The sequence below is a fragment of the Rhinichthys klamathensis genome, unplaced genomic scaffold (genome assembly GCF_029890125.1).
Source record: "Rhinichthys klamathensis goyatoka isolate OS25496 unplaced genomic scaffold, OSU_Roscu_1.1 h1tg000222l_1, whole genome shotgun sequence".
Taxonomy (NCBI): Eukaryota; Metazoa; Chordata; class Actinopteri; order Cypriniformes; family Leuciscidae; genus Rhinichthys; species Rhinichthys klamathensis.
Window position 1 is genome coordinate 533096 of NW_026606746.1, and position 26826 is coordinate 559921.

General features: G+C 38.2%; 1 protein-coding gene across 2 annotated transcripts in view; it reads right to left on the reverse strand.

The window, feature by feature from the left end:
* sdk1b (sidekick cell adhesion molecule 1b) overlaps window positions 1–26826 on the reverse strand; it is a 253762-nt gene that overhangs the window by 143723 nt on the left and 83213 nt on the right. For both annotated transcript variants that reach the window (XM_056264558.1, XM_056264557.1), the window contains exons 2-4: window positions 16871–17027; window positions 14857–14963; window positions 13618–13765 (exon numbers count right to left, since the gene is read on the reverse strand). In XM_056264558.1, the coding sequence (XP_056120533.1) occupies window positions 13618–13765; window positions 14857–14963; window positions 16871–17027 (412 nt within the window). The remainder of the gene's footprint in view (window positions 1–13617; window positions 13766–14856; window positions 14964–16870; window positions 17028–26826) is intronic.

The window sequence follows — 26826 nt, forward strand, 5'->3', positions numbered from 1 at the left end:
TCCATCCAGTGGGAAAAAAAAAAGAGGGAAGGGAAAATGAAAAAAAGAGAAGTCTCGCACTCGGTCCAAAATAAATCCACAGTGGAAAAATCTCAGCATGGGATGTTTTCACACTTTCAGCTTTAACTTTAAAATATAAGATATTCCAGGCCTTCAACTAATACTTCCAGGCTATAAGAAAGTTAAGTGTAAGGTGAAGTGTGTTATGGTCCGGATTCAATTTAGCTAATTTTACACATTTAAATAGTGTCTCATTTACTTACTCACGCCGTTCCAGACCTGTATGACGTACTGTCTTCAGTAGAAAACTAAAGAATTTTGGACCCCACTGTAGTCAAACAGGGATTTTTAGCTAAACTATCCCTTTAAGATCCCCTAAAAATGATCACTTTTAAAACATCTACTATGTACATCTATAATTAGATGTTTGTGATTTCTAAGTTGATTGCAATCTTGCCAGAACAGACGTTTAATTTGAAGTGAAATAAAAAAAGCAGTAAGTGCGTTTGGAAAAACCTGTTTGGAAAGCACAATTTCTTTCATGATTCTGATTTGTCTCGCTAGTGGAGCAGAAATCACTTAGAAATACACCGACTGTAGCTTTGGCAGGAAATGAGTTAAACCATACACAACGAGTGCACTAAATACTTAAAGGAGAACTCCGGCGCAAAATGAACCTTTGGTCTAATAAAACATTGGTACCTAGTCAACCGTTCTCTGAGATTTGTTATCATGATAATCGAATGTAAAGAGTTTTATCTCTAAAAACTGTTTAGCATATAACGCTAGTAATGGGGGCATATAATAAGTAAAAAGAAATCGCTAGTTTATACCGCTAACAAGGCTCAAAATAGCCCCACACGTACACAGTAATGAGGGTCCCTACATGCAAAACGAAGCATTGAGAACTTTGTAAGTGTGCAGACCGTTTAATAAGAAGATAAAGATAAAGACAGTCCACTTCGTGTATACAGACAGGAGCCATCTTTGGAAAACAGTCTCGACTAATCAAACTACGAACGCCATTCATACAGTTCAGAAGTTCACTGAACTTTATACAGTTCAGCTCACTTAGCACGTCGTTCGTGGTTTGATTAGTCGAGACTGTTTTCCAAAGATGGCTCCTGTCTGTATACACGAAGTGGACTGTCTTCATAAAATATCTTCTTATTAAACGATCTGTACACTTACAAAGTTCTTAATGCTTCGTTTTGCATGTAGGGACCCTCATTATGTTACTGTGTTCGTGTGGGGCTATTTTGAGCCTTGTTAGTGGTATAAACTAGCGATTTCTTTTTACTTATTATATGCCCCCATTACTAGCGTTATACGCTAAACAGTTTTTAGAGATAAAACTCTTTACATTCGATTATCATGAAAACAAATCTCAGAGAACGGTTGACTAGGTACCAATGTTTTATTAGACCAAAGGTTCATTTTGCGCCGGAGTTCTCCTTTAACAGCAGTGCTGAAATTATTATAAGGTTGTGACAATAGGGGAAAATAGAGGAATAGAGAGCACCATTGGAAAGAAAGACAGGCAGACTAACAAATTGAGTTTCCAAGCCAACTGTACTTAGATGAAATTTGACTTTACAATTGCTCCCAAGGTCACAATAAACATACCTGTACAGACAAAAAGAATGCAAAATGTGGAATATAAAGGTAGAGAGCATATTGTTGAATATTTTTCAGTCATGTTAATCATAGAAAATACATCAAATGCAACATACAATACACTGTTAATTGGTCAAATATGCAACTTTATATAGCTTGCATAGTGCACATATTAAAGATTCCCACAGGATCATTGCATAAAATGAGTAATTATGTAATGAAGGACGTTAGTGTGCGGTGTATTAATGTGGGAGTAAATATCAGGTGGTGAATTCCAGCTGTAAATGCTAGCTTAACAACAGCCAGCGTTTAGCAGGGATGTTGTCCGGTTGTTAATGAGGGTAACTGTCCTTGTGCATTGTTATTTTTGTGCTTATAGTTATGAAAGTATTTCAAAAGGGTGATGACACGCATGAAGGCGCATTGTTGAATGTTGTAGAATGTTGAATGTTGTAGGCAAGGTGGGCTGCATTCAACGTATTTTTGTCTTCTTAAGGGGATGTAAGTACATCTGTGCCGTTTTTAATGGTTGGTCTATATATACATAAGCAGCTGACATTTTTACCTTGTGCATTATGTGTTGCACCATGAGCATATTTTTTTTTAAGCTGCAGTCCGTAGTTTTTCCTCTTTGTCGCCATCTCTGTTCAAAATCTGCAATTGCAGTTATTCGCGGGATTATCAACTTTACGTAGGTTGTGCCTTGACACGGCACAGCGCGGATGAATCCAATGTTTGAGGAGAGTGTGCGGCTGTCAGTCGCCGCGCCGATGTGGATACTGTCATTCTGAATCACAGATTTACTTTTGGGAAGTATGACCAACATAAGAATTTTTACCAGAAAATGTCATCTGAACAAATAAGTAACATCCACTTTTGTTCTGACCAACTGGGTTGACCCAGCTGCTCCCGACGAGCTAGATGGCGCCTTGCATGGCTGACACCGCCGTCGGTGTATGAGTGAGTGAGTGAATGGGTGAATGTGAGGCAATATGTAAAGCGCTTTGCTGGCCATTGGGTCAGTGAAAGCGCTATATAAATGCAGTCCATTTACCACATTTACCATTTAACTAAGGGGAAAAAAGCATTGCAGTAAATCGCGCTGATTAAATCTAACGATCGCTTATTAAATTATACTTTGTTCTCAAATTGTTAATGTTAACAACATCAGCATTGTGTGACTACATTTAATGTCCTTCCGATATTATCCTTGTTTTCGCATGGGCCCGGTTGCAGTCTCTTTTTTTTCTGTAGGCACTCCGAAGTCCGAACGAAGTCTTTTGCATTTTACATCGGGTGAATCTCCAGTTATCACTGGTGATTGTCGTTTGAACCACCATCACCATCAAATTGAAAAGTTCAATTATATCAAGTGCTGTGAGAAAAGGCTATAAATCTCCACCTCCAACATCATCACCTACACCGAGACTCCTTCTTTATGTGTACAGATGTGACGTAATGACGCAAAGACATGCTCGAATCTCCCGCGGAAATCCACCAGTACCACTGGAATTAAAAACCTTATTACAAGCTTACCGTTTGGAATCGAGCTAAGGCAAGCAGATCGTTTTGAACACTGGCTGGATATGTTCCTGCTCAAAAATTATTTTGGATATTTTTTAACCCAAAAAAGTTACGGAATGCAGCTTTAAGATCCAAATAATAAAAATAATAAAAAACTTTATAATAAGGTTTAGTTTAGTTCGTTTTTAAGCATTATTTTATAGGTTAATTTTAATGTTTAGATATGCATTCTTAATTCATATTCTTTCATAATACATGATCTAATGCTAATTTACAATTTTTCTCAGTCGCTTTGGTACACTTCTCGAATCATACTCGACATTTGCAAAACAGTAAGTGCATTTCTCAAAACAATTCGTACAAATAGCTTGCTCAAAATCCTTAGTTCATCTCTCAAAAGTAAATATCTGTGTCAATGAACATGTCAGTGCCATCAGAATGACAAGTCCTTGAGTCAATGTGTATGGATAGTCATGTTGTCAATATAACAGTGTACTCTGGAGGGATGTTCTGATGTAAACTATGGCTAAAGTTTTGATGACAATTATTGCAAAATGTAGGTTACACCTTATAGTGTATGTGGGAGTTTGATTGCAAGAGACTGGACAAGATACACATTTACGCTTTTACTGTTTGTACTGTAATTTGTTGACAGACAGACCATGTCATTGCGATACAGAAAGGAAAGAAAGCACTGCATAGCACAAAGAAGAAAAAAAAAGAAAAGAAATGTGAACAGGATAGATTTAGAAAAAAAGTCTAATGGAAATGTATATAAATATGCTTGACATATTATGACAACTTGTTCAACCATTTTGCATGTAAAGACTCAATGCTATGAACTAATGCCTAAATGTTGTGGGGGGTGAGACTATTCAACAGAGACCCATTATAATACATTTTGATCAACATGACATAAGCAATTGATAATGTAGGAAACAGCAGAGAATTGTACATAATCATTTGCATGGATGTACCAAAGCATTTGCAACTTGTTCAAAGAAATGAGAAACTGCTTTTTTGATGTGCACAAGTGACACGATGACGTGAAGATTGAAGAGGTAGTTTTGAGAATTTCAATTCTGATCTGAGAAATGTACCAAAGCGACTGAGAAAAACTGTAATACAACCCAAACAGAGATGAACCTAATTAATAAATTATTCATCAAAGAACCCGCAAAAATATATCATAGTTTCCAGAAAACCATTCAGTAACACAACTGTTTTTAACAAATGATCTTCTTTTGTGTTGAAAAACAAAACGAGAAAGAAACTCATACAGGTTTGGAACAACATAAGTGTGAGTAAATGATGACAGAATGAAAAATTTTGGGTGAACTAACCCTTTAACCAATGTTATAACAAATGAAAAAAATTTTTTACAAAAAAAAAAAAATATATATATATATACTGTATATATTTTTGACAGAATGAAAAATTTTGGGTGAACTAACCCTTTAACCAATGTTATAACAAATGAAAAAAATTTTTTACAAAAAAAAAAAAATATATATATATACTGTATATATTTTGTCGTAAATTACACATCAATGTCAGTTTTAAAATGATGTGAGGCATGGGACTACTTTGACCTGTCACGGTGCAGTGTGTTCCTGTGCAGTGATTGACCTGTACCAAACTGTTAAGACTATTGTGTAGACTGCATTTCTTCAGTTGTCACATAAAATACATCCTCTGTTGATCCTTCCTTACGACAGTATCAGTGTTTGCTTCCCTCTTAAGGGCGAACTTAAGGACTCAACGGTGTTGACAGCTGAGCCACTGATGTTAAGGGTTGTGGGGGTTTGTGCGTCCTTCTTTAAGTCCACAATGATCACTGCAGGCTTCAGAGCAGTCAGCTTCAGGTTATTGTGTCACTAATAGGATACCAGCTGCTCATCATCCTGTCCTCAGGCAGATCTGTTTATGAGGCCACGCACTTAAAAATAAAGATTACAATTAGAGCCCAACAGGGTGTTACAGCCTCATGCCACTGAGGAAATATGTTACACAAAGAACTTTTTATCATCTAGTTCTTTAGAATTAAATAACTGTTCAATTTTTTTTCAAAGAAAGAAATACTTTTATTCAGCAAGGACACATTAAATCTATCAAAAGTGACAATTAAGACATTTATAATGTTATAAAAGATTTCTATATGAAATAAATGCTGTTCAAACTAATGGTGTTTAGCTTTCTGTTCATCAAAGAATTCTGCCAAAAATACATCACGGTTTCCACAGGTAGCACAACTGCTTTCCACATTGATAACTATAAAAACTGTTTCTTGAGGACCAAATCAGCATATTAGAATGATTTCTGAAGGATCATGTGACACTGAAAACTGTAAGTTTTGAATGTTGAAATTGAAGTTTTCACAATATTACAGTTTTACTGTATTTTTGAATAAATAAATGCAGCTTTGAATGAAGCATGAACATCCTTTTTTAAGAAAGAAGACAATACGGCATTAGAACAACACCAGGGTGAGTAAAAGATGACTTACTTTTCATTTTTGGGTGAACTGTCCCTTTAAAGGTGACATAACTGTAGCGCACATTTATAATAAACAAAGCGTTATTGTGCGTTGGTGTGGACGATAATGCAGTTATCGTTAAAGTCATCATTCTTGGTGTGAACAGGCCTTTAGTGTTCTTTACACATTGTAACAGTTCTATTTAGAACCATATTGTCCTGAAGAACCATTTTATGCTGAAATAGTTCTTTGTGTTGTGTTAAGGGTTCTTTTTCCTGCCTTCTTGTTTTTTAAATCTCTAACTGTCAAAAACTTCTATCAAAACAACCTATTGACTGTCTGGAGCAGTGTTGCCAACTTTATTAATTAAGCGACTTTTCAGACCCCTTTAGCGACTTTTTTTCAAAAAGCGCATATAGAGACAAATCTAGCGACTTTTTTTGGGACAAAACTCAGTAACGTTCCAAATGTTGCCAGACAGTACTGTCCTGTGAGCGGTCTGGCTTTCTCCCTGACGTCACACGTCTTTGCATCTACCCTGTTCAGCGAATGACAGAGGAGCAGCAGCACATTCTGTGCACGGCAGCTGACAGACGTGAATGAGCAGTGTTGCTGCCAATCCCTTGTGCTTATCACTTGTAATACTCACTATCAAAGAGCTTTAGTTCATCCAGTTTCCATACTCTCTCAATTCAGATAATTTTACACATATAATTTTTTTTGTCATTCACTATATTATACTCGTTAAATTGTCTGACAAAAAAAAATATAGGAAATGAGAACAGTTTTATTCGACATTCAGCTATTATAATATATTAAAATACAGTATGTGAGCATGGATTTGGAGAGAAAACATTAGGCAGGCAGAACGCAAGTACGACGTGATGACGTCATGAATATGCTAATTGACACATGACGTCATCTAGCGTCATTTAGCGACTTTTTCAGCGACGGAGGTTCTAGGTGGCTTACCCTCAGAGGTACTTAACGCCATCACTTCGGCACGGGCACCGTCTACGAGACGTGCGTACGCCTTGAAGTGGAACCTGTTCGTCGAATGGGGCTCCTCTCGCCGAGAGGATCCCCGAAGATGTTCGATAGGGTCCGTGCTTTCCTTCTTGCAGCAAGGGGTGGAGCGAGGGCTGTCTCCCTCCACCCTCAAAGTACATGCTGCCGCTATTTCAGCTTATCATGACCACATAGATGGCAAAACAGTAGGAAAGCACGACCTGGTCGTCAGGTTCCTTAGGGGGGCTAGACAGTTAAATCCTCCTCGACCCCCCTCCATACCTTCTTGGGACCTTTCCCTGGTGCTTCAAGCACTCCCTTTGAGCCTTTGCAATCAGTAGACTTAAAGCTTCTGTCAATGAAGACTTTGCTGCTGGTTGCACTGGCCTCCATCAAGAGGGTAGGGGACCTGCAGGCATTTTCGGACAAATAAATCGTGCCTAGAGTTCGGGCCGGGTGACAACCATGTTGTACTGACACCCCGGCCTGGCTATGTGCCCAAGGTTCCTACCACTCCCTTCAGGGACCAGGTAGTGAACCTACAAGCGCTGCCCCTGGAGGAGGCAGACCCTGCCCTGGCTTTCCTCTGTCCCGTCCACGATCAGCGTCTGTACGTGGACAGAACTCAAAGGCTCAGGACCTCAGACCAGCTCTTTGTCTGTTACGGAGGCCAGCAGAAGGGAAAGGCTGTCTCCAAGCAGAGAGCCCAAGCCCACTGGATAGTGGATGCCATCGCCTTGGCATACCAAGCACAAGGCGTGCCCTGCCCGCTCAGGTTCCATGCTCACTCCACGAGAGGCATTGCATCCTCCTTTGAGCTGGCACGTGGCGCCTCGCTAACAGATATCTGTAGAGTTGCGGGCTGGGCGACACCTAACACATTCGCTAGACTAGATATGCAGTACAACCTTCGGGTTAGTCCATATGTATATCTCCACATAACTCCTCGGGGAAGAAAGTCCTCTCCTAAAGTCCTTCCAGGCAAGAAGGGGCAAGCGGCTTACACAGGGGGCTTGATGGGGTCAGCAGCTATGGCGTTTGGTAGGGATTCCTATTCTTCTGTCACGGTGTACGTCGAGAGTGACCGACTGATAGGGAACGTTTTGGTTACATATGGTAACCCTCGTTCCCTGAAGGAGGAAATAGAGATGTACGTCCCGTCGCCACACCTGCTGCGGCCCGGCGGGGCAGCCAGCTCATCAGCTCGGCTCCTCAGCAAAAAACTGAAGTGCAATCGCACCTGCTGCTCGTTATATACCCGCGCTGCGTGGCAGAGCAGCTGTTGCAAATGATTGCACGTCAATGTGCATTGGCTCGTTTAGTTTCACTCGAAGTAGATTGGCCTCTCCAGCGAGATTCCTATTCGTCGGTCATGACGTACGTCTCCGTTCCCTCCTTCAGGAAACGAGGGTTACCATACGTAACTGAGACGTTCTATTTAGCACCAAAAAGGGTTCTGCTATTGTTACAAGCCAAAGAACCCAAATCTGGTACTGTTAAGAACCATTTTTCTTAAGAGTGCAAACTTGGTCAGTATGTTTCACTCAATTGATTTCATGACCACAGAAGTCTGAGAACGTTTGTGGCAAATGTCAAGTGAGTATGTGTGTGAATGCTTGGTTGGAAAGCCTGATGACACTGTGGTCCAATCTACAATGTTACGATGCATGAGGGAACCAAAGAGCCAATTCAATCATCACAATCAGACAGAGAAGGAAGAGAAAACAGCAGCCAAAAAATTTTTAATTTTCAAATGAGGGAGGGATGGAGAGAGAAAGTGAGAACTAGATGAAGGGAACAGCAGTGCGTGTTTGGAGATCTGAAGTTCAAAGAGTAATCAAGAGGAAAGAGTGAACATGGAAATGAAATTTCATGCAGATAAGAGCAACAAGAAGACCAATTTCAACACTCTTTTAGAAATCACATGCTTCAATTTACACTCAAAACACAAGCCAAACAACCAAACTAGACACGAATTGTACCTGCATAGTGACTTTTTTCTCTCAGTTTTAAGTTGCAAATTCTATCTGTTTTTGAAAATCTCTGTAGTCTCCTAATCCTAGATTTGTTAGCAATGCAAATCCAGAACTTTCAAGCACAAAGATAGATCCGAAAGCTGACAGGAGGGATAAAATACATACAAATCTAAACACATACAAAAAAATATTGTAGTTCAAAATTAATTCAGGACTTCCTACGGACTTAAGATGTCCACTAAATTGCCTTCCACATTTCTCAAAAGACCTAAAAACATAAAATCTTAAAGGGGACCTATTATGCCCCTTTTTACAAGATGTAATATAAGTCTCAGTTGTCCCCAGAATGTGTCTGTAAAGTTTCAGCTCAAAATACCCCACAGATCATTTATTATACCATGTTGGAAATGTTGGAAAGACGTGCTGTTTTCACGCATGTATCTTTAAATGCAAATGAGCTGCTGCTTTCCTGAAGAGAGCGGATCCTGTACAGCTCGTGCCTCGGATACTCTGCCAAAAACTAGAACATCTGTTTAGTTTTGATTATCATCTCTATCACGGTCACGCTCACATGACATTGCAGTTCTTCATCATAATGAAAGTTTATTATCTGCATGCGTTTTTAAATCCATATCTGTCTGAAACTTCTGATATATGGTTTTCTGAGCACACACATCCGAAGCAGGCACACAGAAAGCTGGCATTCAGACGGTCCCGTGAGAAAAGTTCTCTTTCACGTCTTATTGCGCTTAAACTGTCAAATACACACAAGGTTATGTCAAAAACACACAAAGTTCAAATAAACTAGTGATGCATCGGTCATGAACGATTCGTTCATTTTGAACGAATCTTTAATATGACTCAGGACTACCGAGTTGTCTCAGAGAGTGATTCGTTCATTTTTTTGTTGACCGCGCATGCGCAACATGGGTTCTGTACAGGAAACCGAATTGATTAGTTCATCTCTCGAGTCTTCGGGTTCGGGTTCATTCTTCCTGTTAGTCCAATAGAGACTATGCTGTCAGTACCGGAAAGAGAAATGATTAGTTCACCTCTCCGAGTCTTCGGGTCTGGTTCTTCTGATTATTTCGCTCTTTTGTCACGCGGTGAACGAACGACTCGAACCCGAATACTCAAAAGATGAACTAATCAACTCTGTATCCGGTATCCCGACTGCATAGCTCAGCCTATGGGGTGAACTATGACTCGAACCCGAAGACAATAGACTCGAAACGTGAACTAATCAATTCTGTATCCGGTACTACAGACTGCATAGCTCAGTTTATGAGGATGTCACGGGTTGAACGAGCGGTTTCGATAGGTGAGGTAAACTAACAGACTGCATAGCCTGAAGTCCCAGATAAATTAATTAATCGTTTCTGTTTCTCATAATTTGGCCTTTTCCTTGCATTGCCATTTTTTTCTTATTCTAAATGCGATCAACATTTGATATGTTTGGGGAATTTGGCTAACATGTAACATTTTATACATTCTGCTGAAATGAACGAAATGACTCGAAAAAAGATGTGTTAATTTTGATGAACGAGATTCAAAGATCCGAGTCAGTAAAATGATCCGAACTTCCCACTGCTAAAATAAACAGTCAGTCGGTTATGTCTGTGAATGTAAATAGCAGGGAAATAAATCGCATGTGTATATTAGATCTGTGTATTAAAGTGAAAGCAGCGTAATATTCAATACCACTGCTTCGAGAGAATCGTCATGAGCTACATCCAGACGTTTGTACCGGACACTCTGAACCCTTGGCAGTTCGTGTACAGACCGAACAGGTCTACAGGGGATGCCGTCAGCACAACAATACACACAATCCTCACGCACCTACAGAGCAGGGACAGATTTGTTCGACTGCTGTTCATCGATTTCAGTTCAGAGTTTAACACGGTGATACCATCCAAGCTCATCAACAAGCTCTCCACCCTTGGTGTGCCACCCACCCTTTGTAACTGGGTCCTGAACTTTCTAACAGGCAGACCCCAGTCTGTTAGAATGGGCAACCACACATCCAGGACAATAACTGTAATGATCCACCCCACCTTGCGCACACACACACACACACACACACACACACACACACACACACACACACACACACACACACAAGCAACACATGCACAGGGACATGGAAGCGAACAACTACTGACAACTCTGCAGACTTTGCACTGATTCTTCATGGCATATACATGCACAACTTCTTACTTTTTGCACATTGTTATTTATGTCTCTTTGTCATTTATGTCACTTGTTTATGTTGTAGGGCGTTTAATAGATGTCCGATGTTGCAGGGAGGATTCACAGATAAAGAATTTCATTGTACTGTGCATATGACAATAAAAGTTTGAATACCAACTGCTATATATGCTGTTAATAGGGTGACCACCATCAAACAAACCAAATGTGGGACATTACCAAGTTTGTGTGGGACGATGTGGGACATGTTACCAACACTAAAACATAACCTGAAACTGTTATATAATTTATATATATATGTTATATAATGTATGTATCTAACTTAATAAAAACATTTGTTTTCTGCCTTTCAGCTGATAAAAATACTTTGTTCTTTAGTCCCTTCCAGAAAACACCATTACATCACAATGTAACATAACATGTCTTTATTTTACATGTCATTTAAATTTAACATCACTGACCCCAAAGGACCATCATGCAGATAACTATTTTTGAAATAGTTCTGACCAAGTCCAACTAAAATCCAACAAAATAAATAATGAACAGATAAAATGTAAAACAACATGAAATTAGCTCATTGACAGTCTTATATATTAATATATTAAACCAAAAGCGTTCATAGTTTTTAAAAAGGATGTGAATTAAAACACCACAGCAGGCAACACGTTTGTTTTCTGACAGGGAACACATGAAACCGAATCACCGCTCCACATTTTGATTGACAGCCGCACAACCTACTAGTGATCGTGTTTACTTCTTTCTTTTCAACCATTGGATAGGATTTAAAAAACGGCTGTTGTATTTCTACTTCTGATGAAGCGCTGTTAAATATAGGTGAAAAACTACGCGGCAAAAAGAATAAATAAAATGCTTTCTTAAAAAGGCAATAGAACGCATGCACGTTTTCTTAATATGATAATTAAAACCAACAGACTGATGAAAATGTGGGACATTATCTCAGTATGCGACGTGCGGGACAAGGGGTGAAAATGCTGTGCGCAAAGCGAGACGGGTGGTCACCCAAGCTATTAATATGAATCAAACAACAAAAGAAAAATAGAAAATCACTCACTGCTCTTGATTTAATAAAAACACATTTCTTACTTGAATGCTGCTGTTAAATGCTCTGGCGAGGAGATAAACATGGCGGACTGTGTAAAGCTCACTCAGGGCGGGTCTATGCTAATAAGGCAGAGTCCGTCAGCAGTTGTGGGCGGGGCCTAAGCATATGTGACATCACACTGCTAGAATCTGCAAAGGGCTTGTTCTGAGACACTGATTATGATTTATGGAGATTTAAAAAAAAGAGGAGTGAGTGGATTTTTACCATTATTGGGTGGTTGTGCACACACACACACTGCCGACACACATTTATCTTCAAACACCATGTAAAAGTGAATTTTGCATAATGAGTCCCCTTTAAAACTTTATGTTCCCTGCACAAAGCTACACATTAAAATAAAATAAAATCTTAAAAATATACTGCACACTACATCTTTTTTGAGTGTGAAACAGAGCACATAATTCAATGATAAACGTTTTAAATAGTAGTCCTACATTGTTGTCTCAAAACATCACTAGGCTTCATGTTTAATTTAGTGTGTCACTTCCAGTTATGAAATTTCTTTAATCCACTGTTGCTTACAAGTCAGTTTGGAACAACACAAGGATGAAAAAATAATTACAGAATTTTAAATTTGTACATAAATTTAACATAAATTTACCTGAGAAGCACAACTGTGTAAGATATGAGGATTTTCTTGTAGAAAACATTTGATTTTAGTTTATTTTTCTTGTTTTAAGCATCAATCACACTACATTGCTTAAACAATTTGCACTCTACTCACAACCCTGTGAGTTGTGGGTGGTTGTATTTCTTTGGACACACATGAGTATTTATCTCTCTCCTCTAGATCTTGTTTCTTTGATAGAGTAACGCATTTCACGTACGAGTGGCCTTTGAAATGAAGACCGTCTCATAAGTTTGACTGACAGCCGGCGAGGTGAGCTATCCTCAGATGCTGACAGTAAAGCTTGATGAGTAGACGTGTCGACCCGGCTACTAACAGTCCACGAATCTGGAGCGTGGCATCAACAACTGCAGGACGTGCCGGTTTCATTTAGAGAATCAATAAATGTCATAAAGCACATCATTGCCGTGGGGGCCAACTGATGAAATCAGTCTAAAGACAGTAGACAGTGATTGATGAAACACTATTTTCAATGCAAGCATGTGTGTGTGTGTGTGTGTGTGTGTGTGTTTCAGAGTGTACAGATCAGGGTTGCCTGACTTTTGACAGTCTATTGCGTTAGGAATACATTTACATAATGAATTTAAACAGGTTGCTGTCAATATATATTGATCCTTTAAATGATTAATTCACTTAAAGATGAAAATTCTGTATTCATTTAGTAACCATCATGTCGTTCTGGACCTATATGACTGACTGACTTATGTGGAAAACAAAAAGAGAAATTTTAAATGATGACTTTGAGAGAATAATGACTTTGATGTGTTCCTCACATGAGTGGTATAAACTTCCCTTTATACTCTTATGACTCAGTTCTCATTCACTCACAATCTACTGAAAAGAATGAGCAGAATATTCATCAAAAAGACAAATATTTTATCGAAGAAATCCATAAAGGATTGGAAAACAAATGATAGGAGTCAGTAAATGATGACTTAAGCGTCCGTTTTAGACAAAACCATTTACATAATAAATTAGAGCAGGTTTAAGTCAATATCTATTGATCTTTTTTACAGGACAAGCCTCACAGATGTCAAAATGTCAAATGGCAACTTACACCCGATGGTTAGGAATGATCTTGAAGCCGTCTCTGAACCATGTGACCTGAGGGCGAGGGTAACTGCTCACAGCAGGGGGATTCAGGATAGCGGCTCTTCCCTGAGAGACCGTTTTCCTCTGTTCCAGTTCCGCAAAGTTATCCATGTCTATGAGAGAAAGAAAGAACAAAAGAAAGAAAGAAAGAAAGAAAGAAAGAAAGAAAGAAAGAAAGAAAGAAAGAAAGAAAGAAAGAAAGAAAGAAAGAAAGAAAGAAAGAAAGAAAGAAAGAAAGAGAAACATATTGTGACTATGATTTCTGTTGCAATATGAGGCACATTTAGCATCTCATAATTCTGTTGCTCTTTTGCTGATATCAACATTCTCTGTGATTTTGTTAAAACAATAAAAATCTAAAATCTGAGAGCTTTCTATCCCTCCATTGACATCTACTGTACACTACTGCCACTTTCAAGCCCCAAAAAGGAAGTCAAGACATCATTAGAGTAATCCATGTGACTCCAGTGGTTTAACCTCAATTTTATGAAGAGTGCTTTGCTTGCACACAAAAAACAACAACCATAATTTACCACTTTATTTACAAAATATTAATATCCAACACGCATTCACGAGAGCACCATGATGCATGTGTATTGTGTTGATGCGAGAGCAGACTTTTTTTTTTTTGTGCAAACAAAGCACTCGCGTCGCTTCATAAAATTGAGGTTAAACAACTGGAGTCACATGGATTACTTCAATGATGTCTTGACTTTCTCTTTCAGATAACTCTCAGATTTCAGTTTAAAGATCTTCATTTGTGTTCCGAAGATGAACTAAAGTCTTACGAGTTTGGAACGACATGAGGGTGAGAAATTAATGACATAACTTTCATTTTTGGCTGAACTAACCCTTTTGCGATATAATGATTTTATCACAGTCAAGGATGTTTAAGGCACTCCAACACCCCTTGACCATGGTCAAATTATTTTAACACATGGCGTTCAGTGGCTTTTGCCGTAATATACTTGTATGTGTGTCCCAAACACCAGCTGTATTACAAAGAGTAAATAAAGTGTACTGGATTGACAGCATATTTAAAAATTACTGGAGTGTTTCCTGAATGTCACTTCTAGTTCTTCCCCTTATGGGACCCTGTGTTACATGCATATGAGTGTGTTCTAGGTGAGTGTGGTGATGTGTGAAATCCATTTGTGCTTCAGCTTCCCAGACTCCCTTTCTAACAACATACACATGTACTTACAAGCCACACGAACATCAGCTCTCGTCTGGATCAGCGCCCCCATCCTGTTCCTCACCGCACACTGATACAAACCCGTGTCCTTGCGGTTTAACAATGTGATCGTGTACCTGGAAGAAAGAAAGAGAGCTGGGATTTACATAGTGCTTACTTGAGTAATGGACTATGTTCTTGATGTGCAGTATACACTATAATGCACACTACATCTTTTTTTGCGTGTGAAACAGAGCATTTTACTATGTTTCAAATAGTAGTGTACAACATTGTTGTCTCATAACCTCACTAGGCTGCATGTTTAATTCAGTGAGTCACTTCCAGTTATGAAATTTCTTTAATCCACTGTAGCTTAAAAATATCTTAACTTCTCCCTTTTGGATCAAATCCCTTTTGGATCAAAGCCAAGGAGTAAAATGTGGAGTGAGAGATATTATTACAGGTTTATTCTTCACGCTGTAATTAAAAGGTCAAATGGAGTGCATTGCATTGTGGAATAAAGTATACTACTGTACACATGCACTGGTTTTGCAAACTGTTGACCATATAGTATGAGTAGTATGTTACTGTGCTATTTCAAACACATCCCAAAACCTGGCTCTACATTATATAATTGTCAAATATGTGTTATCTGTACCTGCAACATTATTTCTTCAATGTGTACAATAACCGGTTCAATAAACATACAAGAAGCTTGAATGTGGACGCTAACAAGTGCTTGGATTTATGAGCGGATGGATGTGAGTGTGTGTGCTGTTTAACAAGAAAGATTACAAGCCCACAGGGTCTGAGCTGCTCTGATCTGTGTTGATTCACTGTTTAATGCAGAACTGATGGTTCACGTGGACTGAACATGGAATCAACTTTGCTGATCAAACGTTCGATTCTGAAAAACACTGGAAATCATTAAATTTCAAAAATACTGTCAAGATGAAATAGAAAAAGAAATCATACAGGTTTAGTATTAGTGTTATTTTTGATATTAATATAGTTTTAATATTTCGTTTTTTTTTTTAAATGTAGTTTTTATTAATATTTTGAATTTGCCTTTACTCTTATATCGTCAAAATGAAACATTTTAATTTTTACATTTTGTTTTTAATAAGTTTATGTGCTTGTGTCATGTGTATAAGTTGTTTCTTTAAAATATTAATATTTAGCTTTAATTTATTTTTAGTTCAGTTTTTGTTTTTTTATTTATTTACAGTTATTAATTTTAGTGCTTCAACTTAGGTTTACTTCAGTTTTTCTGCAAGGCAACATTTCTAATTTTCATGAAATATTTATATATTTTTATTCAGCTAAAATGTTTTTAATAGTTTTTGTTAACAAAAAAAATATATTTGTTTTTTGTAACAATGTAATTTCTTTTACGTTGCTTTGATCAACTTGGTGCGTTTCTGTTGAATAAAAGTATTAACTCCCCCCAGCATGAGCAAATTATTACAATTAGAATTTTTCAGTGAACTATCCCATTCAAGTCACATTTTTTGGCTTTAAAATAGATGAAAACAGACCTCATCGCTCATCTTGCTAACAGTTCTTATTATACACCATTTCTTTATTACATATACTCTGAGGTCAATCTAATAATAATGTCTCCAAAACACGAGGGGTCAAAGATGGATGACCAGACAAGAGAAAGAGGCCAAAGAAGGAAACAGTACAAATGAGATCCCACAGGACTCTGCACTGTCTATATTATTTGATATTGTAGCACTATTGTCTGCTGTACAATCTCCAACACAGAATCCAATGACCTCAGTACATGGGTGCAAGTTAGGATAATGGTTACTCATACCAAAATAGTGCTATAAAAACTACTGTAAAAATCCCATTAAATCAAAATGTGAAATTTGTGGCTTTTGAGTTTTATGTTTTGCTGTTTTATGTGGACTTCATGATCTGGAATAGCTCCTCCAAGATCGCCAAGTTAAAGCCCATAATGGCGTGTTTCATGAACTTGGTTTCGAATAAGACATGTAAACAGCAAACAGACTGCAGAGAGTGTGTTTATTGTTACCTGTACTCTGGTGTGTATTCAGTGATGTCTGTGCTGTTTCTCATCCATTTGAACTCCAGCGGCCAGCTGCCCTCAGCCAGACAGGTGAGCACGAGTCTGTTCCCCTCCAGATGTGTTTGTGCACCCCCTACCTCGGTTTTAAAGTACGGAGCGATGTCTGTGAAGAGAACATCAATAACCGAATGAAAACCCATGTTAAATTTTGATATAATGAACAGTTAAACTTCTCAGTTAAAAAAGATGGCTAATTATGATGCATGAATGAAAGCACACTGCATGAGTTTAAGAATAAAGTGCTGACCATGATATTTCAAAAGTCCAGGCTCACCACAGAAGCCATATACTACTCTGATTAATGACCAATATATCACCCAGGCTGATTCATCAGCCAATATTTGGCCATTTCGAAACTGATAACTGTGCCTGAGTACACATTAAGAGTACATCTCATTATATAGATAGATAGATAGATAGATAGATAGATAGATAGATAGATAGATAGATAGATAGATAGATAGATAGATAGATAGATAGATAGATAGATAGATAGATAGATAGATAGATAGATAGATAGATAGATAGATAGATAGATAGATAGATGCAACATGCTAGAATGGACGCTTCAATACATTATCATCATGCACCCGTTCAGAAAGAAAAATGTTCCAGTTTATATTGTTTACTTTGATGTGTTCAGTGTAAATAAGCCTCAAAAAGCGGCGGCATCATCGGTGCAGCGGTACACTCAATTGTTTACTTATGATACACAGCAACACAGCTAAAAAGCATTTCTAATATGTATTTGTGACGTTTGCGAAAAGGGCATTTGCAAAATATGTTGTATTTTTGTAATTCCGCTAGGTGCCACTAGTGTCGCAGAAACTACACACTTCACCTTTAAAGAGAATTTAAAATGACAATTTGGACTTTTCTTCTCAGAATTGCGAGTTTGTTTGAATTAGAATTGCTTGCGACGACACTGCGAAGAAAAGTCCAAATTGTGTTTCAAAAGTTCATATTTCGCAATTGTCAATCAATTCAGAATGGTGAGATTTTTTTTTTTTTTGTGCTGTGGCTGATATAATGTAGATATGAAAAAGTACTTTATTTAACACTGAAAATATACACACTTCACCGTTAAATCATAATCCCGTTAAATTTAGGCTTACTGATGCCCTCTCTAAACATAGTTTTGGGCTATGAAACATAGTCCTTGGGCTGTAGCAAAAAGATTTAGGCCATAAAAAAGTGAAATATACTTCTGAGAACATCTACAAATACACACTGTTCCTAGACACACAGTTAATGTGGAGGGAAAGGTATTTATTTGTCACAAGAATGTCACCAGTTCACAGTTTTTGTCACAAATTCGAACCCTATTTTACCTTATAAACTCAGAAAAAGGTCTCAAAGGGACTTTCACTCTGGACACTTGTGGCAAGGCCTTTGTGTATTGTGAATCTAATCTCTCCATCTAAAGTCAGAATGGCTTCAGATGACATCACTAATTCTGAAGAAATGACCATTAGAAAACAGTATGAGAAGGCATGTGACCTGAGATGAGACTGATAATATGAGCTCTATCATTGTCTCTAAATGTGTGGAAGTCTGTGTGCAATTCACACTATATTAATATAGTAAGTGTCAAAAGTATAAAAACATTCCATTCGGTCTTGGAATTGTCATATCAAACTGAATGTACATTCACAGATACATACAGTGAGCTTTGTTGCAAAAAGCAGAGAATAATTTAGCAAACAACAAAAGAACACCACTGACTTGAAGCACACAAATGACCACTTACAATAGATTCAAAAGAATTTGATAAAAAGCATTTTTTAGTTAAAGTCCCCCTGTAGTAAAAAAAATGTATCCCTTAAAACTCATCTTTGATCAGCAAAGTTACATATTTAAAAGTTTTTTGCTTGAAAATAAAAGATTCATGTCTTAAAATAGCTTGAATGTAAATCTACACCCATGCCTCATTTAGTATACGCGATGAATATGCAAATTAAATGCAAAAAATAATGCAAACTATGAATATGCAAATTAACCCCGCCTCCACTCACTCACTCACGTCAGAAACACCAGCGATTTCAAACAGCGTTTTTGAGACTGTCTCTGGTTCACTGCAGTTTCAAGGAGAAAATACTCACCAATGGCGTTGACTTGTGAATTTACACATGGTTTGTCTTCAAGCACATTAAAAACACCACATATACATATATAAACAACATTAAAAGCTTTAGTCCCACAAGGGGACCACAATAACTTGGATTTACCACGTTGCTAAGCTAACAATGTGATACGTATTTAGATACATTTTTAATTATTCGTAAACAGCAGAAAACTGATATATAGTGCCGATATATGAACGAAGCATAATGTATCTATATTTACAGTTGACATCTCAACTACATCCACTATCTACAGTGGGAAATACTGCATTTCTTCACAGAGCTTGTTGCAGTGCATTAGGATTTGTACTAAACAAAGTATCTTAGAAGGCAGCATTATACTGCTGTGTACCTTTTGGAACAGTCTTCTCGTTTCGTTGTGCCCACTGAAGCATCCCAGGTCAACATTCTTACTGTCTCTGCGGGAAAAAATGCCTTCGGTCTGCTATTGTGAAGCTAAAGGCCAATGCCTCAGTGCCTCCCACCACACTTGTTAGCAAATTACTTGCCATTTAGCAGACACTTTCATCCAAAAAAAGACTAATTGCAGAAACAGCCCTCCTGAAGCCACTAAGTGCTTTGCTTAAACGCACAAAGGTGATAAAACAGAAATGTGAAGTATTAACTCTTAACAAGATTTTTGAGTGATGTTTGCCCATGCAAAACTAGCCGCCATTCATGTTCCTATATGGTGTGGGATGAGCTATGTTCCAAAATTGCACACTTACAATTTAAATTTAACACTTTAATACTTCAAATCATTTGAATTCAAATTAATTTTGATATAATGGGGGCAGTATAAAGTAAAAAAAAATATAACAAATATTAATTACATTCAAAAATGCATTCAAGAAAATTCATAATAAAATTATAATGATTCTTGAAAATAACACAAGTAGTTTGGTATAATCTTTTATATCTAAATAAAAAAAATATATAAACAATTTTAAAATAATTTTAACAAAACTGCTTATTAATATTTTAAAACTTTTGTACACCAAATCAAGGTCATGTGGTGCAACCAGGGTTATTGCCGTTGACTAAAACTAAAACTATTCAAATAAAATCCTTTATTTTCTTTGACAATTACTTGAAATAAAATAAACATTAACAGAAGTACTTGAAGTACTAATAACTAAAAAAAAAAATAGACATTAAAAAAAACTATTAAAAATGATAAAACACAATATATTACTAAAAAATTACTAAAATTAAAATTAAAACAGAAAATACAAAAATAAAAATCTAATTATTAACAAAATATTAACGAAACATATATAAAATTATCATTGATATATAAAATAAGTAAAATACCACATAACAAAACCTTTTTATAACAAGGCAAAATTAATTCAGGTTCATTTCTAAGAACTTCTTGACACAAGCTAGATTTTCCTTTTTTATCTTGGACACTCTTATTTGTCAATGACCCATGAACAAGCATAATGTTACTAGTTATAAAGCACCACTAAATGTTACTAAATAAATCTCCAGTTACTACGTCATCATTGTTCAGGCTTTGTGCCAACACCTTTAATCCTTAACCGATGGGTGATTACCGGCTTGATCACACAGGAAAGGAGCTTGATGCCGTGCTTAATGAGGCACAACTTTATTTCTTCAAGTGCCAAATACACCATGCGAGTATGATAGGGGCATGTGATCTGACCTTTTTTGTGGTTCCAATATAATAAGGCGGTATGACAGCCGCATGCATTCATGTCATACAGTTTTGGAGAGTTAACTGGCCCCACACCCATAATGCACCAGTCCTTTCCTCTGGCCTCAGGATACATTTACCCACAGAGAAGATCTGAGCGCACAGACAGGTAGAAGCAAGCATGGGTAATCAGGTGGAAGAAATGGGGTGATCAGTGACATTTACACATCAAACACACACACAAACATTTCAGTGAACTCCAGCACAAGCACACACACACACTTGCATACACACATCACACGGACTCACGCAGCGGAAGAGACAGGGTGATCACTGACATTTCCATAAAGTGGAGGCAGAGGATTCTCAAGGGAACGGGAAACAACATATACGCGCACACACACGACCCTTTAAAAGTGCCTTGCGACCAGGAAATCTCTCTGTGACGGACTATAAGAACTTTAAGCAGGAAGAGTATGATCTCTGAAATGGAAAGGACAAACATTATTGATAGAATCCTCAGTCTGTGTTACCTGAACTGTGCAAACACTAAGGCTTATATAAGACATGAGAAAGTTTATCTGCCAAATAAAGACACAATGTCTGATGTTCAAACACACTTATTCTAGCGATGCACAGAATTGAAAATTCCTGAACGAAATCTTTTTTTATTTATTTATTTAAATGTAAGGTTACATTTGAATTATATCTATAATTATAATATATTTCTATATGTCTTCTATTGGTGTAACTTGTGTAATAAAATAAGTACCAAAAGTAAAGAAAAGAAAAAAACTGTAATATTGGATGCGTCAGTAAACTGAGACCTTTTGATGCACTTTTTATGCAGAACAACCTTATAATAAGAAGGATGAGCACATTGACATCCAAACTGATTTGTGATTACCTCAATCTGTACACATGATTTCCATTACACGAGAGTAGATGTTAAAACTTCATGCTGATTTGTACTCGGCTTTCGCCAAGATAAGCAACACTAAGACGTAGCTTTACAGTAAACTATGCTTCTCCATCCATTTACGCTTCTTTCCACGTGGTGGTGTGACTCCCCTTCTGTCCGGCGTTAACGGCAGCAGTGTACTTGGCGCGTCAGCGCACGCGACGGCTGCAACTACAGGACCAGCACGACAACCGTCTGGATTGAGCCGAGTAGGGGACATCTCTAGGGTCTTCAAGTGGGCACCTTCCGTCCTCAGTGTTTCGTCGACTAGCCCACGACACCTCAAGAGGGCTCGACAGTGACTCTGGCGTCCCAGAGTCACCCCCCTCCGTCCCCCACTCAACTCAGCCCAGCTTACTGACCTTTACATCCCTCCTGCTGCTGAGACCTAACCACAATCTCACAATCTCTCCGCAACCCAACCATACGCGCCAACCCGTTTGACTAAGGCTGTCGAGCCCCACTGGTGCGTTAAAGCAGTTTCAGTGGCAACGGTTCCGTATGGCATACCACCTACCGCAAAAACACAATATCTACCCAACCACCCGTCATTCACGCAATATACACAGGAACGTAATGACTGTAAATACTATACAACCTATCCAAATAAACCAACAGACTCTTCAAGTTTTCAACAATTCTACGAAACCGTAGCGTGGCGGCCTGTACACAGCCAGCTAGAATCTTTCCGTCTCAACCACAGCCAGTTGCTGCTCCTTTCTGCTGCTTCAGATAAGTTCTTTACTATGCGACGCAACTCTTGGCCACTGAATCCGACGTCTCTGAGGAACCGGGTTGTAGAGTGTGCCACAAAACCTCAACAACCCACTTCCACTGGATAAACCTGGACTCTCCATCCTCGCTGTTCTGCTTCAGTGGCCAGATGAGCATACCACAGTTTCTTCCTCTCATATGCCTCATCTACCGCATCCTCCCATGGCACTGTTAACTCTATCAGTTGAACAATGCGTGCTGATCCGGACCACAAAACAATGTCTGGTCGTAGGTTAGTGGTGGCAATCTCAGGTAGAAAAATAAGCCGTTGGTCAAGATCAGCCAGCATCTTCCAGTCCCTAGCAGCTTCCAGTTGTCCTGAGCGAGAATTGGTGTTAACACCTTTTCTTGGTGGTTGCTCGCCTGGGCGGAGGAATATTGTCTTCTGCGTGTAATGTTTTGCTAGAACAGGCGGCAACTTATTGGTCATACTATGCTTGCCTTCCAGTGCTAAAGCCAAACATCGCAGTACTTGGTCATGGCGCCAAGTAAACCGACCCTGGCTAAGAGCCACCTTTCATCCTGTAAAAATGTGCCCTAATGTGGCAGGTGATGAACACAAAGGACAAGAGGGATCCTCTCCTACCCAGAGGTTTAGGTTCTGCGGTGATGGGAGAACATCATATGTTGACCTAATAAGGAAACTGATCCTACTCTCTTCCATTGACCAAAGGTCTTGCCAGCCCATCTTGCGTTGTTCCACACTCTCCCATCTCATCCACTCTCCCTGCTTGGCCTGGAAAATGGCCTTTATACACCTCATCCTCTCCTCCTGCTTTCGCACCTCGTTGACTACCAGCTTCCTCCTTTGAGCTGGGCCTGCCTTGTGCCATTTAGGAGGAGCTAAACTGAGCCCAAAACCCCCTCTTCCATGCTGTACCTGTCCCACGATATCCCCAATTTGAAGGTCAGCCTTTGCCTCTACCACAGATTTCTTTGCTGACCACTTTCTACCAGTTTTTAACACAGGGGCTGCCTCCCTTACACATTTGTCACGTGACTCTACTAAGGTCATTTCCAGCCTGACCTTGGCACACTTAAACTCCTCGGTTAAAGCAGAGACTGGCAGCTGCAATATTCCTTTACTATAAAGTCCCACTCTGCTGAGGCAGCGTGGAACTCCCAACCATTTCCTGATGTATGAACTTATTAACGCTTCCAGCTTATCCACTGTTGTCAAAGAAACCTTGTACACAGTCAGTGGCCACAGCAACCTCGGCAGTAGACCAAACTGAAAGCACCAGAGTTTTAGTTTGCCTGGTAGAGCACAGCTGTTTATGCTCTTCAACCCTTCCACTGCTTGTCGTCTAACTTCTCCCACCCGAACTGTGTCCTTTAGATCCCCATCGTACCATCTCCCAAGACTCTTCACTGGCTTCTCAGAAACTGGTGGTATTGCCTCACCATTAATGAAGAATGTTTTATCTACTACCTCTCCTTTAACTATCGAGATGCCCCTTGATTTAGAGGGCTTAAATTGCATTCGTGCCCATTCGATATTATCTGTTAACTTCCCCAATAACCGATTAGTACAGGCTACTGTTGTAGTCATGGTTGTCATGTCATCCATGTATGCTCTGATTGGTGGTAGTTGCATCCCAGAAGCCAAGCGCTCTCCTCCTACTACCCATCTTGATGCCCAAATGATTACTTCCATTGCCATGGTAAAAGCCAGTGGAGAAATGGTGCATCCTGCCATTATTCCAACCTCTAAGCATTGCCATGCAGTGCTGAATTTTGGAGTTGAGAAACTAAATTGCAAATCTCCAAAATAGGCTTTCACTAAATTTGTTATTGACATTGGTACTCTGAAAAAATCAAATGCTGCCCAAAGAAGCTCGTGTGGCACTGAACCATATGCATTAGCCAAATCCAGGAATGTCACATGGAGCTCCTTCCTCTCCTTTTTAGCTGACTGAATCCGTTGCCAGATAACATTGATGTGTTCTAAGCATCCTGAGACATTCAGTGGTTATTACTACTAGTTACAGTTACCAACCATCTGCAATAATACTGAATCCATACTATTTAAGGGAACAGAACATCATTCTGTTACAGAATGCAGTTTGTCCCATATATTATCATGAAACTGAGAATGCTTTAGTATATCAGATTTGATCAGTTTCAGCCAAAAATTATATATTATAACGGAAAACAAATTGAAAAAGACAGTTGTGTTAAATCCTTAACATTAGGTGGTGTTATGTTACATGTATGATAGGAGACAGAAGAGGAATGGCAAAAAAAGAACAGACTGAACTTTTGTGCACCTTTATTTGTTGGTTTTTCACACTTTTAGTTATACTGTTGATGTGTGTGTGTGTGTGTGTGTGTGTGTGTGTGTGTGTGTGTGTGTGTGTGTGTGTGTGTGTGTGTGTGTGTGTGTGTGTGTGTGTGTGTGTGTGTGTGTGTGTGTGCAAAAATAAGACCAGCCAGCCACTTTCAGTCGGTTTATATTTTTCACTGGATTTTTTGAATAACACATGGCCTTAAGGTTAGTTAAAATGTGTAATGCACCTAAAATAATTATGTATTCATAGAAATATTATTTATCTTTTATTTATAATCAGTTAAACTGATGGTGTATGACAATGTTATTCAGTATGCCTTTAAAATACATTTAAAATAAAAATGTAATCATATGATGAAATCAGTGATTGCATCTCCAAAGCTTTTTCTGCACATATTTCAGTCCATTTCAAATCTTTTTTCTACACACACATAGCTGGAGGCACACACTGTGATTATGCAGTATTTCATTTTTATTCACAAAGTGGTCAATTGTCACCTGCCACCAACTGTTTACTTCAATCTCAAATGGCATGTGGTGTAAAGGAACAGAGAGTGTCCCTTTATTTTTCTCTGCTGAACTTTACAACTCTACCTTTAGGGAAAATGCAAACACAAAAACATGTTATATTTCTAAGACTTTCTAGGGGGAAAAGCCACTTAGAACATCTTGCCAGACACATAGCAACTCCCTGGCAACCACCCACAACATTCTCATAAGCGGCTTGTTTTGTATGAGGAGCAAATACATAATAATGCAGTATAGAAACATATTCAATTGTTTTAAATATGCCAGCACCCTTTTGTGTTCCGGTAGACATGTTTAGTTACAGCTGAGAGCGTTAGTTATTCTTCAGAGGGCAGATAGAACAAATAATTACTGTTTGCCGCTAGATAAGTGGAGTAACGAAGCATTCAGCACGTTTTTGTTTGCTTATAATCAAATTAAAGTTCAAAAGCATGAAAAATCTGACAGCTCTGAAAATGAACTAACAATGAATGTAGAGAGAGAGCAAACAAAATAAATGGGAAGTTGAAAGAAAAGGACAGTCAGGCTGCTAAAAGCCTAAAATATATAAATGTCTAGACCACGAGGTGTATAATGAGATGATCGTCATTCTATTGTTATATTGTCACTTGCTACACAATGGTTTCTTATAGCCTACTCTGTACATTCCCAGTGAAATAGTTTATTGCTCACAAGTTGCTTTTTTATAGTTTAGGAAAAATGTTCGAGTTCATATTGTAATGTCTGATTTTAATTTAAACTTTGGTATCTTGGCCAATCTTTAAATCAAAATGGACAATTCTTGTTTTGAAGTATTTATTATAAATGATTTCTCTTCTCTACTCTGATGACGTGTTTACTGGCCCAAGGGAAGAACTGTCAATCACACGAGATCCACCAATGGCAAACCATAATGATAATGATCAATTCCCGGTGGACAAAATCATGTCCCACCCTATACATTTTTTCATGTTCCAGAAGCCGTTTCACTCGGATATATACAGTACATCACAATAGGGAAGCAAAGACTATCACAGCTTTAAAGAGAGTTTAAAAAGATTTTATAAAACTGTTAAATCTACTATCTAAATGTTGTACATTATAATATGATCCCTATATTCGCTTTAAAACTTGCCTTTTAGTTTTTAGAGTTTATATAGGAAAGTTAATATATTGAAAAGTTTACATATTAAAAGTTAAAAAGGACAGTCTTAAAGGGACAGTACACGCAAAAATGAAAATTCTGTCATTAATTAATTACTCACCCTCATGTCGCTCCAAACCCGCGAAAGACTTTCGTTCACATTTTGTTCCCCAATATATTTTGGTAACAATTTATTTTACAGTGTCTTTGTTACACGTGTTACATGAGGCTACTATAGTGATGACTATAAATTATGCATAATTACATGCAACTAACCTTAAACCACACCCTCATCCTAACCCTTACCCTATAGTAAGTACATGTAGTTAATTATTATTACTCAGTTTTTTGATTTTTGATGAATTCTGAGAGCATTCTGCACTCTCCATTGACAGCTATGCAACTACCACTTTGACGCTTCAAAAAGTTAATAAAGAGCTCGT